Source organism: Rhinocladiella mackenziei (genome assembly GCF_000835555.1).
Source record: "Rhinocladiella mackenziei CBS 650.93 unplaced genomic scaffold supercont1.6, whole genome shotgun sequence".
NCBI lineage: Eukaryota > Fungi > Ascomycota > Eurotiomycetes > Chaetothyriales > Herpotrichiellaceae > Rhinocladiella > Rhinocladiella mackenziei.
In genome coordinates this window covers 2569622-2587785 of record NW_013550599.1, presented here as the reverse complement: position 1 = coordinate 2587785, position 18164 = coordinate 2569622, and the positions used below count along the sequence as shown (strand labels likewise).

At 50.4% G+C, this 18164-nt stretch overlaps 4 protein-coding genes across 4 annotated transcripts; 3 read left to right on the top strand and 1 right to left on the bottom strand.

Annotated features, from left to right (window-relative positions):
* Positions 1–1477: 1477 nt before the first annotated feature.
* On the top strand, positions 1478–7537 carry Z518_08711 (uncharacterized protein; the record flags this gene model as incomplete). The annotated part of the gene is made up of 4 exons (XM_013414451.1): positions 1478–1506; positions 1568–2270; positions 2346–4276; positions 4396–7537. The coding sequence occupies 4 exons, from the start codon at positions 1478–1480 to the stop codon at positions 7535–7537; spliced, it is 5805 nt and encodes a 1934-aa protein (XP_013269905.1).
* A 1870-nt stretch (positions 7538–9407) lies between these two features.
* Z518_08710 (uncharacterized protein) lies at positions 9408–10946 on the top strand (the record flags this gene model as incomplete). The annotated part of the gene is made up of 4 exons (XM_013414450.1): positions 9408–9422; positions 9506–9599; positions 9659–9735; positions 9783–10946. 4 exons carry the CDS (start codon positions 9408–9410, stop codon positions 10944–10946), a joined length of 1350 nt encoding a protein of 449 aa, XP_013269904.1.
* A 1414-nt stretch (positions 10947–12360) lies between these two features.
* On the top strand, positions 12361–13543 carry Z518_08709 (arsenical-resistance protein; the record flags this gene model as incomplete). Its single annotated transcript, XM_013414449.1, has 2 exons — positions 12361–12642; positions 12926–13543. 2 exons carry the CDS (start codon positions 12361–12363, stop codon positions 13541–13543), a joined length of 900 nt encoding a protein of 299 aa, XP_013269903.1.
* Positions 13544–15853: 2310 nt separating this feature from the next.
* On the bottom strand, positions 15854–17894 carry Z518_08708 (uncharacterized protein; the record flags this gene model as incomplete). The annotated part of the gene is made up of 5 exons (XM_013414448.1): positions 15854–16559; positions 16633–17045; positions 17122–17231; positions 17296–17596; positions 17658–17894. 5 exons carry the CDS (start codon positions 17892–17894, stop codon positions 15854–15856), a joined length of 1767 nt encoding a protein of 588 aa, XP_013269902.1.
* Between the last annotated feature and the right edge of the window lie 270 nt (positions 17895–18164).

The window sequence follows — 18164 nt, the reverse complement described above, 5'->3', positions numbered from 1 at the left end:
ACCTCGTAAAGTAACCGACGCGCCCCTGCGTTAGAGTCTTCTTCAGCCTTTTTCCTTGCCTTAAGTTCTGCGGTGATCTTCATATTGAGCTTGTGCTATACCTCTTCTTCCTGTGCCAGGAGCTCGCGGTGCCACTGCTCGCGATCCTTGGCGGTGCCTTTGTCGGATTGTAGCTTGAGCCCAGATTTCGTCGAGTACGTCAGAGCCCTGGTCGTGGTTTTGTTGTTCGAGATGTTGCGAGGACACAGAAGATGATTGGTCTTTGATTGACAACACCTTTTGTCAGAGCGTTGAAAATAGGAAGGATCGGGGCATCTTCATGGAGAAGCTGCTCCGTAGGAAGCATGGGATATCGTGAGGTATCGACTTCTTGCGCGGAGTTGGCGCTGTGGGATTATGTGGATTGGCAAGAGCAGGATATAATCATCTGCTGCGATTTTCGATACTGCTGGGGGAGTCGTCTTTCGCAGAACTGCCATCGCTCCACTGAGGTGGGATGATAGCTTTCGAAAATAAAACAAAGTCGTCCAATCTGAGACATCTTATGCAAGTATGACCACGCAAGCCGCCTTATTGTAGATTAAGTTTGATTTGATCTCTGGCTGCACATTGTTGCAGTTTGTCTCTTCACACTGACCCATAGACGGCGGGTGATCATCGCCATCCTTAACCACTGCGCCTATACCTTCGATGGGGCACAAGCTAAGGTAGGAAGTTTCCTTGCGTGAAAACGGGTGAGAAGGTTCATCTTCATCGGCTTTTTAGCGGATATCGACGACAATGCTGTTTTAGACAAGTGAACCTCACCATCAAGATGACTTGTTGTCTCGTTTAGATCCTGTCTTCAGGACATGCGCTCGAGCTCATATGCACCGATAGAGTGAGCGCTTTAGGGCTCTTCAGCCGAGAGATAACCATGTTGGGCGTCAGTCAAAGCTAATATTGGGAGATTTGCTCGCTCAATGAATCGGCGAGGCAACGACGGTGGCTTCGCCTGGTCTGTTAATAAGGATGCGAAAGTCAGGACTGTGGCTTGGCAAAACTGCGGAATTTTCAGAAGCTTTATGTTACAGTTGCACATCAGTAGGGTAGGTGTCTATCTTCGTCAGAGAGATACAGTAGTTAAACGTGCTCAGCTCGAGTCTGATCGGACTACATTCTCCCTCACGCCCTGCTGTTTATACCATCGCTTTCGGGGCCCAAGCTCCCCTCCCTTCTGGATGCTTCTCACGAGAGACTGTCCAATGGCATTCGAGAATGTGGTGCCACCAGGCGTAATTGCGCAACCTCGAAGATCCCGCCACGTGTCGAACCATTACCACGCTGGCAAGAGGGGGTTTTGTACCTCAGAGGACCCTCACCCCCCGCCACTTCTTGTCGTACTCTCATGGTTCCGGTCACCTCTCAATAAATGTTGACGATAGCTCTAAGACTGCCCTAGCTATTTTATAAGGTGCAGCGTCCGGGCGTCTCCAATATGGCCCGCTCTCGAGACCCGCTGGAGTGGTAAGTCCTCTGCCAAACAAATTTCTATCTACTGTTAGTTTCTCAGCTAGACTATCCATAGGTATGACAGTCTGTACTCTCGTACTGTGGACCTCATCGGCGACTACGCGGGTGACGAACTTTTCATCATCGAGGGAGACTCCTTGCTTCTTCATTCCTTCTCGGACGAAAAGCTGGACTTCTCGCCTGGCTTTCAACAACTCCATGCGACCTACATCGTGGAGAATTTCCTTCGCGCTCTCCTCCAACGGAAGTGTAACTTCCATGTAGTTTTCTTCTCCAAGCAGGCGGACATGTGCATTCCGCAGAATACCCCAGTTGAACTTCATTCTAGGTATCTCCTTGCTCGAGAAGCCATCATTCAACACCTCAGCTACAATCTTACCCTCACTGTTCCATCCATAGAAGTCAAAGCCTTTGATACCTATCGGTCTACTGACTTCGCGAAGTATTTAACATCGAGAGGAGCTTATTTCTTTATGTGCCATGACGGGTCTTTTCCACGATCCGACACTGCAGGCAAATATGGAAGCTCTCGAAAAGACGGCGATGGCAACGCGGAAGATCCCGACGGTGCTTCGCAGACTAGCCTTAATAGAACCAGCCTCTCTGAACACAGTGAGGAAATATCTAATGAAGAGAACTTGACAGCGCTCCGCCTTGAATATCTACGGAAAGTAACCCTGCGGTCAATGATCCACTGGTTCATCTGTCGCGGCTACAATATTGCTCTCATCACCAGCGTGGAATGCCGCGATACAAAGGTGAGCTGCAGCTCTCTTCGTTTACCAGCAGGATAATGGAGGCGATCGAGAACAGTCTAACAATGGCTGCTACAGGTCATGGCAATGATTGTGGAAGGCTCCAGAAAGAAAGCGCAACAACTGCCACAAATTCAAAGCACTACACGACAAGTGCCTGGCGACTCTTGGACCGGATCCCGGTCTGAACATCAAGCTGAGCCTCAAATCCTGGAAGAAACCGCTTGCGATACCGCCGAAAAGAAAAAGAACCTCAATGGTGTCGGAAAGAAGGGTACGGCCCTCAGCAGACAGCAAAACTCAAATTTAAACAACACGAATTCCCTCGTGTCTCAAGCAGAAGTCCTAACAGAATTGCTGACAACCCCGAATGGCACACCAGTGCCTGCTCTAACACAACGGGTCTTGCTGGTAGTGATGACTTTAAGCCACATGTTTAGATCTGATACTATTGGCATCACTCATCTGCTGGAAGCTCGTGCGATGCTCTTGCATGTCATTGCTTTAGAGGAATGTCGTCTGCCTGATCGAGCGGTTGGCTCCATAAATCATCCCAGGAGCACGAAGTTCCTGAAAGATTTTATCGACACAGCCCGCCACGTTCTCGTGTCAGATCCCTGGCGATCGAGTCTTCTCCGCCCAAAGCTACGTTGTGATTTAGCCGATCTGCTTGATGGAAGACTGTTTCTCAACATTGTGTCCCGGCTTCAGGAGCCTGGCGTTCAACACGCTTTCGCACCGTCACTGCTCTTACGGTTTGAGGCTCTTGCATCCTCGTTGGATGACACATGTGGCATCAACCTGCGGTTTGAGCCGACAACCCAGAGAACCCTGACTAAGCTGGCCAGGACAATGCAAGGCCCTGGTTTCAATGAAACAATCCATACAAACCGAGACAAGGAGTTGGCGAAACCAAGAAATGGATACGAGGTTTCTGGAGCTGTACTTCCGTTCAGTAATCCGGTGTTCAATGCTCACCTAGCTCCCGTCCATCTTGTCATAGATGAATCCGCTACCGAGCAGACCACGTCACGAATCTTTCAAGAACGTAGCCACTGGCACAACCACAAGCGCCCTATCGACCAGAAAGTTGCCCTAACAATGACAGAACGGCAAAAAGCACGTACTCATCGACGTAATCAGCTATTCATGGCCGAGATGAGGGATTACGCTGCTAGCTTGACCAACGCTATTGGAGGTGTTTTAGAGCCCGAAACTGTTGTTGTGGCTCCATCCAAAGGTCGGGCGCAGAAGTCAAAAGCGGGTTCAGCAGAGATAGAGGATGCCTCCAGTAAGTTCAAGCCTAAGAAAGGCCCTGCCCATGGTGGAATGAAACATGGTTTCAAACCCAACGTCAAAGATCTAGCTGCTGCAGCAACCCTAGAAAGGCAGAATAAGAATATCACTAAGCAGATTGAAGCATGGACTGCCAAGAGAGCTGGGTTTGATAGAGAGCCAAACCTCGCATCCCGCTTTCTAATGGTCAAGAACTATTTGGATAGTCTGGCGAAGAATAAACGAACAACATTGGAAGCCGAGGCGTTGACATACATGCTCAGCATTTTGGTTGAGATATGGATAACGAAATGTGCCACCGACGAGCGAGCCCATGCAATGCCAATTGCCGTGCTCATTTGGAACTTGATCCTTCAAATTGCAAATCTGAACCAAGGCATCACTGCGGAAATAGCAACTTGTGTCGCCAGTACTGTCTCAGCCCTTCGCTTACCCGCCATGGAACCACTCCCAGTCCAAGGACGGCGGAGCCTTTCCCTCCAGTTCGCCGACTTCAGATCCAGGAAAGAAAGTCTGGATATTCAACTATCGCCCCTGGAATTCCAGCTTATCCATGCTGGGCCGTTCTTTGATCGAAATATGGACTCAGCGCCAGATCCTCGGGTTCCCGATTTTGAGCCAGATAAATGGCAACGAGACGTCTTGGACCAGATCGATGCGAAGAATAGTGTCTTTGTGGTTGCTCCAACCAGTGCTGGAAAGACTTTTATTTCGTAAGTTATCACCCTTTTCTGCTTCACTTTACCGTCAAACTCAGCAGTAACTCGTCCTTTTTTCCTCGCATATATTATTCCACATGCTTAAAGTATTAGTGTTGACATCTGAATTATAGGTTTTACGCCATGAAACAAGTACTCGAAGAAGATGACAACGGGGTATTAGTCTACGTTGCCCCCACCAAAGCACTTGTCAATCAGATTGCCGCGGAAGTACAGGCTCGATTCTCCAAATCTTTTAAGCATGGTGGAAAGTCAGTCTGGGCTGTCCACACCCGTGATTATCGTATCAACAACCCGACCGGGTGTCAGGTCTTGGTCACCGTTCCTCACATGCTCCAGATCATGCTTCTTGCCCCAGGAAATGCGAGCGCTTGGTCATCTCGAGTCAAGCGCATCATCTTTGACGAGATTCACTGCATTGGCCAAGCGGAGGATGGGGTTGTATGGGAACAGTTACTTCTTCTCACGCCTTGTCCTATCATTGCACTGTCAGCTACAGTTGGAAATCCACGCAAGTTCAGCGCTTGGCTCAGCCAGACTCAGGAGACCAACGGCATCCATCTTGAGATGATTGAACATCGGCACCGCTACTCGGATCTACGGAAGTACGTCTACAATCCACCACAAAATTTCCTCTTTAATGGTTTCTCGGTCCGTCCGCAACTGCCTTCAGTTGGACTTGATAACGCTGTGGGAATAACTTTCATGCATCCCGTTACTAGTTTAGTCGACCGGTCAAGGGGGATGCCCGATGATCTCAGTCTCGAACCACGAGATTGCTGGATGCTGTGGAATGCTATGAAAAAGCACCAGACAAAGGACTTTCCCGTTGACGAGTTGTTGGACCCTTTAAATTGTCTCCCGCGAATCGTCCGTAGAGCGGATGTCATCGAGTGGGAAGCGAAGCTGAAAGCACTTCTGAAGACCTGGATGGAGAGCCACCAGTCACCTTTTGAAATGGTGTTGAGAGAACTAGAGGATGCCTTGAGGAGCGCATCACGGCCGGAGCTTCAGATATCTTCTGGAAAACTCAAGGAAAGTGAGTCCCCTTGTTCGGTTGAGGATGCAAATTGCCTCAACACCACCCTGCCACTTGTCTGTTCGCTACACGACCAAGGAGCTCTGCCAGCGCTATTCTTCAACTATGACCGAAGTTCGTGTGAGCTTATGTGTCGGTGTCTCATCAGTGAGTTTCAAGGAGCCGAAGCTCGCTGGAAAGAGTCTAGCCAAGCTTGGAAAACTCAGGTCAGCAAGTGGGAAGACTGGAAACAGAGTCAGGCCAGACACGCCAAAAAGAAGGCACCGAAGAAGACGAAGAGAGGTATGGCCGACGACGAAGGAGCAACGCGGATTGAGCGGATGCGGGATGCAGGGTCAGCAGAGTCAAGTCCTTACGAGTCTTTCAACCCAGACGATCCAGTCAACGGATTTCATCTGGCGGATACACAGAAGCTCACGCCGTCGGAACTGCAGCAGTACGCTGATGACCTCAAGGTACGGCTTGTACCTGATTGGCTGATCGATGCCTTGAAGCGTGGCATCGGTGTTCACCATGCAGGTCTAAACCGCAAATATCGTCAGGTGTGCGAGATTCTATTCCGGAAGGGATATTTGCGCGTGGTGATAGCCACCGGCACACTGGCGTTAGGTATCAACATGCCCTGTAAGACTGTCGTCTTCTCAGGAGACTCGATATTCCTCACAGCTCTCAATTTTCGCCAGGCAGCCGGTCGAGCCGGGCGTCGAGGGTTCGACGTGCTGGGAAATGTAGTCTTCCAGGGAGTACCATATTCAAAGGTCTGCCGTCTACTCAGCTCAAGGCTCCCGGATCTCAACGGACACTTTCCAATCACAACTAGCCTAGTTTTGCGGCTTTTCATCTTGCTGCACGAATCCAAACATGCGGCCTATGCCGTCAAGGCGATCAACTCAATCCTTTCCTGTCCGCGCATCTACCTAGGTGGCCCCGAATCGAAACATACTGTCTTGCATCATCTGCGATTCTCGATCGAATATCTTCGCCGTAACCATCTGTTGGATGCTTCGGGTGCCCCTTTGAATTTCGCCGGCTGCGTGTCTCACCTATATTACACTGGAAATGCAGGCTTTGCATTTCACGCGTTACTCAAAAGCGGGTACTTCAGCAAGCTCTGCGCGGACATCCATTTCCGGCCTAAACAAGTTCTGCTCACACTGATGCTCGTCATGTCGCACCTCTTTGGACGCCAGTATCTCAGACAGTCTGTTTTGGAGTCTCACCGCGCGGCGATGCGGTGGTCGTCATCGGTCGTCATTCTCCCCCCTCTACCAAAAGCAGCAACCAGCATAATGCAGGCCCACAACGATCGAACGTTAGATATATACGCTGCCTATGTCTCAACATTCATTGATCAACACGTCAAAGAAGCCGACCATAACCTACCACTCACCGGGATGAAATGTGGCGGAGACAAGTCATTAAAGGAGATTGGGCTGTTGGTATCTGCTCTCCCTCCCGTGCGCATTAATTCCGCTTTCGTTGCCCTTTCAGGCCATCGAGACGAGTGGGAGAGTGTATCCGACCTTTGCAAGATGGTTCGCAGCGGTGTTTGGCTAGAGGAGGCTGTGGTTCCCTACGTGGGGACCTACCCAGGCGATGGCACGACACTCTTAAACGCTTATCTCTACGATTTCTTCAAGCATGGCAGCGTTCTTGCCCTCGAAAAGGAGAATGGTATCCGCAGAGGGGACATCTGGTTTGTACTCAACGACTTCTCTCTTGTTCTCGCGACCATCGTGACTAGTTTAGAGAATTTTCTCAAGCTCTCCCTGACCACCGGAACCGAGATGTTAGATGTCATGGGCTCCGGCGACACGCGAGAATTAGAACTCGATGAGAGAGTCCTGGAAGTCGAGTTAGGTAACGAATGTACGATAAGTCCTTCGATACTATCTGTTCACGAGAAGACAAAGGACGACTCAACTTCTCCAAAACCACCTTCTGCTCTCCGGAAGAAGCCGGCTGACAGCTGGGATGACGAAATAAGCGACGATATGGTCGAAAATGATATTGGTATTCCAGAAACCATGGGTGAGGCGCTCAAGGCAGCCAAACCGGAGAAGAAGCATTTTGGGAAAGGTATGAAGCTGCTAAGGGAGGTCGAAGATAACGGAGGGGGGCTGGAGCTCGGAGATGGTGAGTTGTCGATGATTTTGAAGGCATTCACCATGCTTCAAGACGAGTTCAATCAGAAGTTCAAGGTAATGTGGGCATAAGCTTTGGATGTTATCCTGTGAGAAGCTGCGTGGCCAACAGTCAATTAACTGACATAATCGCCAGCCTTCCTGATTGACTGATGTCGAGTTGCTTGTCTGATTGACTGGACTGATGAAATTCGTGGCCTGATTGAAATACCACAGCCCATCGGATCCAATCAGTGGATTATCTCGACGTCAAGGCTTGTCCGTTCACGCTCGGTTACGAAGCATCTCGAGTGTGACTAGTAGAGCTTGTCTGAGGTGGTCCACAGACTGGATCCGATGCGTGGATCATCTCGAGGATATCGATATCTATCGAGTAGGGTGCTCCCCGCCATATAGGCCCGGGGGAGCACGTGATCCCGGAAAATGATTAATCCGTTGAAGGTCGGGTCGACAAATGGAAAGGTACCTGAAAATCTCCCATTTTACTAGGGATTTGAGGTACCTCGCTATCCACCGGACAACGCTCGCACAAATAGGCCGCCTTATGCTTATTTACCGTATATTGTACGGCACACTGTGTAACCTCCCGTCCGTGACGGTGTGAGAGTAACCTCGCAATTCACTCATATGTATATTCGACGTCATCGCTCTCATAGTCGTTAAGCTCACGTAGTAGTATGATATCGCGTTGGATATCGCGAGTGAGTCGTGGGCCGAGTTTCTTTTTCTCCTTCGGCGGTGGAGTTCGTGGAGGTGATGGAGGTCGTGAAGTAAAAGCAATAAGGTCCTCTAAAGCCGGTAGCAGCTCGTTCAGTGTCGATAGAGCCGCCATTTGGTAATACATCCTTAGAGGAATGGAAAAAGGCGTACCGGAGATACACATCTCGCACAGCGCACCCGCGCACGCGAACCCTAGTCACGCCAAGACACAAAAACGTACTAACGAAAATTACCCTGATACCACAGTATCATGGTGTTATTCGAATGGTTTGGCCTGCTCATTCACCAGATTGTCAACCCTATTGAAAGTGTTTGGCGTCTTCTTAAATATCGCATTGGAAAGCGATTTCCGAAGACAGATGCCGAGGTTCAGCAATATCTATTGGAAGAATGGGAAAGATTAGAATATAACGTAAATCACAAGCTAGTGGACTAGTACCAATCTATACCAAAATTCAACATGCAACTGTGTTCCACCAGAGCACTCAATTGATAATGAAAAGTAAAATCATACGTTGTTTCTTGTATGAGCATTTCAGCTCTCGCAACCAGCTTTAACCCCAGAAACCCGGCCACTGCCGTCAATTTGGGGGCCAAAAACAGCCGAAAAGAGCTGCAACTAGCAACGAGCGCTCTAGAAGCTTCTCGATGCAAGATTCTACTGAAAAGGAATACTAGAGACCCCTTATCAGTGTGTCTGATTGACGAGAGACGTTGTTAAGTTCTTGTATGATGAATTTTGGCGTGCTGCGGTATCCAGGGTGTGAAATATGCCAAGGCGCTAGTAACTGGGAATAAAAGCGGCCTTCGGCACGCCCCACTTAGTTAGCTACCAATACAATTCCACTCACCTACTATCGAGAAACTCATTACTAGTGTAGCGGGGCGCTACGTGCATGGCTTATGTAAGGGGCAAGCAAACATGGGCGGGTAGAAAGATGGCGAGAGCATCGAGCCTTTCTTGTAATTAGAGCTTGGTGTGTAGTTGCTCAACAGCTTTGGCGACGACATCCTCCCTGCATGACAGGCACTCAAGTGCTAAACCGTTCATCACCTATACACTAGGTCCTAAATCATCCCTCTATTCGAGGCCCGGTGAAAGACTCACAGTTCTGGTCACACAATAACTACGAGCAAGGAAGTCAAATATGGCCAGCTCTTTTTGTCAGTCACTCATACTGCTCAACATATATGACCCCCGACGCCGGCTGCCAAGATCGCCATGGGCAAAGACCGTGTGAGTGACGAGGTCGTCGTCGAGATATCACTCGAAAGCAGCAAGAACACCGGTCGAACTATACAGATTCACTGGCCATTCAGGAATTCTGGCTCCCTCTTCAAGAGCTAAGTGGCAATATGAGCATCAAGAGCAAGGTCGATCTGGGAATTGAGAAGATACGAATCTGCCTTGAAGGTCAGTCGTTTTGACTTCCTGTTCACTTGCACCACTAACGGGTTTGTTTGAATAACTAGGCATATCGAAAGTTTGCACCCGAAAGCTCAACAATGTTGAATTCAACAGATTCAACGTTGGCATGGCCAAGTACAAGGTAATATAAGAGCCTCTTCCGGGAATTTGGAAGCTGAAACCTTTCAGTTTCTGTCACAGCATTACGAGATGAAGGATTTTGAGAGGTCAATTGATCGCGACAATGGCATCATTGTCTATTCAGCACATTTCTCTTTTACAATTTCACGCTTGGCTCTGACGAAAGGCTCAGGGGTGCCACAGCAGTGCTTGAGCCTGCCTCCATCGTTCAGAGTGGGGCAGACCCTGAGTGACGACGACGACTTCTACGCCCAACCAAACATTAGTTATTCCTTGGTCGTTAATGGAACTGCTAGAACGATGGATGGCTCGAGAATGGTGTCGCTGAAGGACGAAAGGGAGATCCTCATACACACTCCGACCGAAATACAGCCTCCTCTCGAAACATCAGACTTCCCAGGAGAGTTTGTCGAGTCACAGGCTCACACGTGGCACCTCTCCGTATTTGACCGCGACACATACCAAATGACTCTGTCAACGATGGAGCCCCCGGCTGTGATCTTGCAGCGAGGAACGTTGATGGGCAGCACGACTCTCGCCCTCCATATAAGAATTGAAGGACCGAATCCAGGTTCCACCACAGGTCATGCTCTCCAGAACTTTGTTCAGTACTTGCCCAAAATTCGGTTCAAGACTTTAATAGGGCTGCACATAAAAACATTCTATTCAACTCGGCCATTCGCGAGGTTTCCCTGCCAAAAATTGCTCACCGTCGACAGTCCGATTTGTCTTCAAGACCAGGTCATGAGTCTCGGAGAACAGAATCACTCCGCCAATTCGTGGACAGGCCCACTCTCTCCCTGCACAGGATCAAAATCCTTACATACCTTAAGCACATCTCAGCCACCATCCGACGACGACCGTGACTACTCAGGGATATGGCGGAGCTCTCTAAATCTCCTGTTCACGGTTCCCGGTGATCTATTGCCCACATTCTGTTCTGCGTTGGCTTCGAGGCAGCACAGCCTCATCGTTCGCATCCGCATTAATGGGATAAGGATTGATAAATTCATTCTCGAGGTGCCGCTCCAAATCGTCTTTTCACCGGACGAGCCACCGACCACCGGTCTTCAGACTGTTGAGACTTCCTCGACATCGGAGGGTTATGAAGGCAACTTTACACCCAATAGGCCACAGCACTTTGGTAATATATTTACGAGTCTTAAGGTATCAGTAGGCGGCTCCTGGTTTCAGCACATCATGAATCGTTGACGAATCTTTAGGATGATGACCAGATGCGTCCAAGTTATTCATAAGACAAAGACAGCATCTCATTCTGATGAAGCCTAATTTCATTGTCTGCATATTGTCTTCGACATCTCTGAGGAATGATGGCCATGAGCTACGGAAGGTATGTCTGCTACCCATACGAAGTACGGAGAACACTTCTCAGTCACGGAAGCAGGTTTAGGACCATGAACAGAATAGCGGCGGCCGTGGTGTGGTAGCCGAGTAACTCGGATGGGTGCGGTGATAGCCCAGCCTGACTAGGTTGGAGTGGGATTTTTCAGGAGAGAAGAGCCTGGCCAGATGCCGATTGCATTTTTCCACCCAGTTGTGGGCGAAGGAATCTGTAATCTGCCTGCTAAACGTTGGCCATGAACCCACATTGGCATCCTCCAGCGTTCACCATCACTCGGATCGTTAAATTTGGTGACAGGGAGTCACTCTAGGAATCTAGAGCACTGAAATTCTCCGGCGAAACAGATGTCTGCCCCTCTTCGGTCGAGACGTTGAGACAGGAGCTCTTGGCTGCCTTTCCCATCCCTAACAGTGTGTCATGGACAGCTTGTTTAGCCGTTGGCTTCTAGAGAACTGGTATGTCTGGGGCGTTATCGCTCGAAAATCGTGGAAACTTGGCACTCGAATCCATTTGATCCAAAGCGAATTGAGTCACCGTGTATCCATGATTCGGAAGGCTCTGGTTACATTAACTCACACTCGCCCCATCTCCTACGAGACTGAAGATCCGGAGAGCAGACGGCCGATTGTGTTTGTGATACAGGATACAGCTGGGGCCGCAGGCACGGTGTCGATCTCGTCGTGATACTAGGAAATGATGATAGACATGCCTCAAGCAGGGGTTCTGCGGGATAACAAAGAACTCTTCAGATACTTAGGAAAGAGGAGCATCGACAAGCACTTGGAATAGGGCAAGGAAACGTGGGCGAATTAGTTCGCTGTGGAGGACGAAGGAAGTGACGAGAAAGCTCTATACTATTCCACTCATCGATAATCCGTGCGCTTTGTCACTGAGAGCTTGTCATTGGTCTGCAAGGGTAAGCTTTGGTGACGACATCGTCGTGCTGGAGACACTTTACAAAGGATGCTGGATCCTAAATCAGCCGCAGCTCGAAGGCAAATCAAAAAGCCGGCCTCTGCGTCCCTCGACACTTATTATCCCTCCAGCATTCAGAACTTTGCATGGATTTGGCCCACTTCCCATCTATTCAATCATTCCAATTACGACCACACTTTTTCCACTTGCTCTCTTCCCACTCGTTGTAGAGTGTTCGCAGTCTTTCTCAGACATCCTCATGAATACTCCAGAGAGCCATGAACCAAAACCGCCGCGCAGATCCTCACGGACTGGCCACGATCAGATGCGAGCAAACGAAGAAAAGGGATGTACATATGCGCCGGTCGAGGCCAAGAATCTGTCTACGCTGGGCTCGGTTTGCTCGAGCGCCTTCTCGCTCTCTGGATCTTGCTTGCCATTGTCGTCGGCATTCTCCTAGGGAACTTTGTTGTCGGTGTCGGACCAGCGTCGCAGCGGGGAAAATTCGTTGATGTCTCTGTTCCCATAGGTGAGCAAGACAGAACAACCTTCCGTAGGGCGAGCGAACCTGACCCAGCATCCAGCTATTGGCCTGTTAGTGATGATGTATCCTATCTTGTGCAAGATAAAGTATGAATCGTTACATAAGGTGTTTGCGCATCACTAGATTTGGATATAATTGGCTTTCAGTGGTTTTACCAATTGGATTGTTGCCCCTCTTCTAATGCTAAATCACGCGTGCCTAGCAAAACAAACTGTGTGAGTCACAGCTTGGGCTGGCTTGGGCTTTCCTGCCAGACGAACTGGGATTAAGAAATGGGTTCATATTTGTTGGGCTGGCACGCTGTATCGCTATGGTTGGTGAACGACTGCGACGATCTGAAAGATGATACACCGACTCTCCTTCTTCGAGGTCTTGATCTGGACCGGTCTGGCTGGTGGCGATGAGGAATACTGTGCCATATTGGTCGCCGTGAATTCCATACTTCAAATGGTGCTTTGTGCGCCTCTCGCAGTCCTCTTAGTCAACGTCATCAGCCAAGGAGCAAGGAGGTCAGCCTCGTATACGGTCGTTGCGCGTAGTGTTGGGGGTTTTCTTGGGATACCTCTGGGTGCCGCGATCGCAACTCGATTTGCGCTCCGCGCCATCAACGACAAGTGGTACGATCAGAAATTCATCAAGTGGATCGCATCTTGGTCGCTCATCGGACTCCTTCACACTATCCTGGTGATGTTTGCATCCCAGGGTAAGCAGGTTGTCTATCAAATCGTCTCGGTTGTCCGCGTCGCCGCACCACTGATCATCTATTTTGTGGTCGTCTTTTTCCTCACCCTGTGGATCACGGAACAATTGGGATTCGGATACAGGTTAGCGGCCACGCAGAGCTTCACAGCGGCCAGCAATAATTTTGAACTGGCGATTGCGGTCGCCGTGGCTACGACGGTGGGTCCCTTAATTGAAGTTCCTGTTCTGATTGCGCTGGTCTACTTTGTCAGGTGGATTGCACCGCGATGGGGGTGGAGAGATTAGCTCAGAGCCCGAGAGCAGACTGGGGTGGTACGGATTGGTCACGGATCGCAAGCTGAGAAACGACTGGCCTTCTCCCATATCCTCCAGAGATGAACTGTCTGTTGTCCACTAGCAGCTAGCAATAGCTATCCACCTCAAATCACACGCGCAGCGAACCGAGACTCATGGAGAGCTAGTCGTCGCCATAACCGCAAAACAAACAACAGATAAGACACTTGACGCAAGTGGAAAGATCTCGACCATGGCCTCCTTTCAATCCTTCTCTCGGATCCTGTGAAAGCACTTAGATCTCATCTATCGAACACTTTTCATCATATGGCTCTTTTCACGAACATTCCGGTTCCTATCTGTCTTCTGTGCCTCAAAGTTCGTGTGAGGCATTGCTGCTGGATCTTGTGGTGCTGATTAGCAACGCCTGCATGATGAAAGTGGGTAATTCAAACCGTCCGTGACATACCCCTTTTCGAGGCGGATGAATTGGCTCTGGAGGGTTTCGGACCCTGTTGCCAATTTTAAGAATGACGAGGAAGATCCGTTTCTAGTGGCCACTATGACTCCTGCAACAGTTTCTTCTCCTGTTAAAAGAATACGTTGTGTCGAAACTGGTGTGAGAGGAGTCAGAACACAGTGCAAGGATGGACTCTTTTTTATGCCAACTTACGGGGTAAGGCTCTTAAGTATCCCGCAATGCTTCTTGGGCATCACTTACTACAGAGTCGTTCGTACATTTCCCAAAGAGTGGCGGGTCATAGATTTACCTGTTAAGCAGTACGGCCAATTTTCGAAGTTACAGTCACGAACTAACTACATTTTGAGGATCTCACCATGTTCGCTGGATTTTGCGGGGGCAGCGTCTCCTACCCACGACAGTATGAGGCCAAAAGGCCACACAGAATCTGTCAAAGCGGCCGAACCAGTAAAGCAATCATCGACTCAATAGTGTAGCCCCGCAAGGGAGGCGGTGCAGTGCGTCACTGCTGGCCGCTGATTCAACCATCAACGGAGATATGTGCATAGTCTTCCAGGAAGAGAAAAGTCATCGCGTCTAGACAAATAAGATGTAAACAAACCAGATTCGGGAGGTGACAAAGTATGAGCCCCAGCTCCCGTGGGAGGCTCACGAGGCTCACTCCCATGGGTCGAAGACCACGAATGAGACACCAGCCATCGACCGTAAAAATATAGCCACAGAACGTCGCTCTGACTCCATCCAGTACCAGACAAGAGATTTGATGCTAGGAACCCCAACCCAAGACAACCGATGTGAGACTTAATCTTCGTGAATAGGCGAGGTCCCCGAATTTTATGAGAACATCCCAAGGTAGGGAACGCTTGCAATCTTCACCCGGCGGTCTTTTGGCCTTTCAGGCTTTGTTCTGGGTCTTTGGCCTTAGACTAGGTGTCATTGCTATTACCACGACACCAATGAAATGGCAGGACTGACAACTCATATGTCACACAGTCTTGGTAGAAGTTCCTTCCGCAGGAGTTTTCTCCATTCGTTCATTTCGTTAAGGGGTGGGGACTTTCTTGGCATCCATCACCTTTAATGCCACATAGCGTGAGTGCCTGCAAGTAATATTCGAAATAAATTTTACTTTACGAGGGCCTACAAATATATTTAATAAAGCTAGAACTCAAAAAACCGAGAGACTTTACGATGGGTAACAAGCGATTTTCGAAATTTAGGATTCGATGGTACCTATCGTTCACGAAATCTTGGGTACCATCGAGCAGGATAGTAGGTGCAAGTCGACATTGCATGGATAACAAGACTATATATGGGTAGTATTCCCTATATTCCCTGTTATCAAAGTGCTAACGACGAATACCTGGTGATTTGCCTGGAATCTCCTCAGATGATAACAGGTGGCACCCTGGCCCTCCCGGCCTCAAGCCCCCTTTCCGCTTATCCACTGCCCATTGTCTCTCGGATCCCGGGCTCGGAAGATGAACTCGTTACCAGACGAGCTTGGGAGTCTTGGTAAGGGTGATGTATCACGTTGACTCCCGGCGGACCCCTTTTCTTTCATTTGCGGAACGTTGGGCTAGAAACACCCCTTGCCCGCTCCTAGAAAAGGGTGATGTGCTATAGATGGAATGCCCTTTGATGGGCATAAGGGCCACTTTGAGACGCCTCCGAGATCCTGTATACATGCGAGTAAGCTACGTCTCCATACTTTTGGGTCACATTGGTGGTAGAAACCACAAGAACAGCAAGTGTGAATGAAGATGAAGTGTCGAGAATCAAGTCAATGCTAGCCAGAATTTTACTCTGTCGACCTATTTGTTCGTGGTATGGTGGTCTTTTTACGCATGTAGGTCCTCGATCGGAGCATCAACACGGTAATTCATGGTCTCCCGCAAATCGCCCAGGAACAAACAGCCAATGCAGGCGACGACTCCAAAGGGCGCCGCGATGATAAAGACAATCCGAACAGAGTCGGCAAAAGCCTGCTGCAGGGCACGCACTCCCTGGGCAATGACAGCCGGAGTTACGCCTGGAATTGTTGCCAACGTCGCGCTATCACCTGTGCCCAGGGCCTCGATGAACTCGGGGAGGGACGCGACGGGGAGTCCCGCGGCCGACGCAGCCCGCGCGACATATTCAGGCAAGTAACTCTTCAACCGGGTGTTGAATGCCGCAGCGTTGATCGCCGAGAAGATAGCTCCGGCCACGGCGCGGGAGGAGGTGGTGCAGGCGGTGGCCGTGGCGATCAACTTGTGCGGCGTGGAGAGCTGGACGCCGGTGACAACGAGGATGAGGGGGGCGCCGAACCCGACGCCCATGAGACAGGAGAACGCGATGGCACTGATGGACTGGCCTGGCTGGATGGTGGCGAGACCAATCAAGCCGCCAGTAAATACCGCGAAGCCTACGAACAGTGGCTCTCGAATGGTTCGGAAGTGGGTGCTGATGAATCCCCAGAGGACGGTGGAGAAGAGGGCCGGGATCCAACATGCCTGGGAGCGGGCGACAACCAGGACGGGATCGTCGGTGAAGAGCATCTGTGACCTGTATCCGGTGGTCAGCATGTTTTGCGATGTCTGGTGATCAAGCAATGACATGTTTGGTTGGTGCTGCTCACAGGATTGGATAGAAGAGGCCAAAGCCAAAAATCATGATGGCTTCCAGGAAGAGCAGACCGACGCAGATGGCGAAGGTTCGTCCCTTGTTGCGACCGCCCCGGAACAGATCGTGGTGTAGGATGCCCGTCTCTGTGCCCTTCCACTCATAGATCCCGAACGCGATGAGGGCGATAATTCCAATGATCAAGGTTGACAGAGTGCGGGCGTTGGTCCAGCTGTACAGGCCCCCGCCCAGACTGGCGCCGGTGATGAACAGGGTCAATCCAGCCGTGAGGAGCCCACATCCGATGAGGTCCAGATGGCCTATTTTGGCCCAGAAGGACAGGTGATCAAAATTGCCATGTCGCTTGGGAGGCCGGTAGCCCACAAAGATGACGATGGTAGTGGCGCCCCAAAGCGCCGCCTGAAACCACTTTTTTCACAAACGAGTCAGCAAAATTGCCAAATAGCCCACTCCGGCATTGAATGCCTGGTACATATTCGCATACATAGAATTGCCGCCACCCGGTGTGGGCGTTGCGTTTAGTCAGCGCACCAATCGTGAAAGGGCCCGAGATCGTCGCCAGGATGGCGGCGATATTGACGCCGGTTTGAGCCACTAAACAAGACGTTTGTTAGATTCTTCTCTTGTCGACTTGCCTGGGAAAGAAGCCCCGGCTTACACGGACGCCATCTCCGAGGAACAATTTCGCTGGGAACGGCATAAGCAAGGGGCACCGATGCGAAGCCAACACCGATGAGGACATTGGCACCAATGAGTCGATAGATATCGCTGGATCCCGGGGCGATGCATGCGCCGATGAAGGATATGACGCTGGATCCGACGAGCAACAACTTGCGTGCTTGAAAAGTGTCGGATGCAGTGGAAATGATGGGCCCGATGACGCCTTGGACAAGTGAAAGGACCACAACCACCCACGCTTGGGTTTCGGTGTTGTGGAGGTCCGTACCGATGTACGTCAGCTGGGGAGGAATCAGCATTGGGTTCTCTGCAAACCGAGGGCAGACAATATCCGATACTCACAACAGAAGAAGGGCCCTGGAGAGCCACGACTTGGGTGTAATTCAACAGGAAAAGTGCCGCCAGGGCGATCCAGGTGCGGGCGTGGAGCTCTGGTTCCATCTCCTCTCTATCGGATCCAGCATTCTGGACAGGGACAGTCAAGTCGGCCTCCTCTACTTCCTTGAGCTCATACTTGTCATGAGCCTTCGCTTCGATATCTGTGGCCGGCTGGGCCGCATGGCTGTGGACGTCCGACATGCCTCGCAACGAGTTGGGTGGTGAAAGACTTCGAATCTGGACCAATCGTTCTGGCTGGTAAGGTAGCTGTTGCAGAGGCTGAGGTTTGTCAACCGCACATCGTCCAGAGTCGCTCCGGACGAAATTCCTGGGGGAGTGGACATTGCATTAATAATTTTCCATGTCTATCGGTTATAGAGCCCCATAGGGCAAACCCTCTGCAACCCCTAAAATCCAAGGAATCCGTCCGCCGGTTGTTCCGGCGGCAGAAAATGACCGGCGGCGCATGCC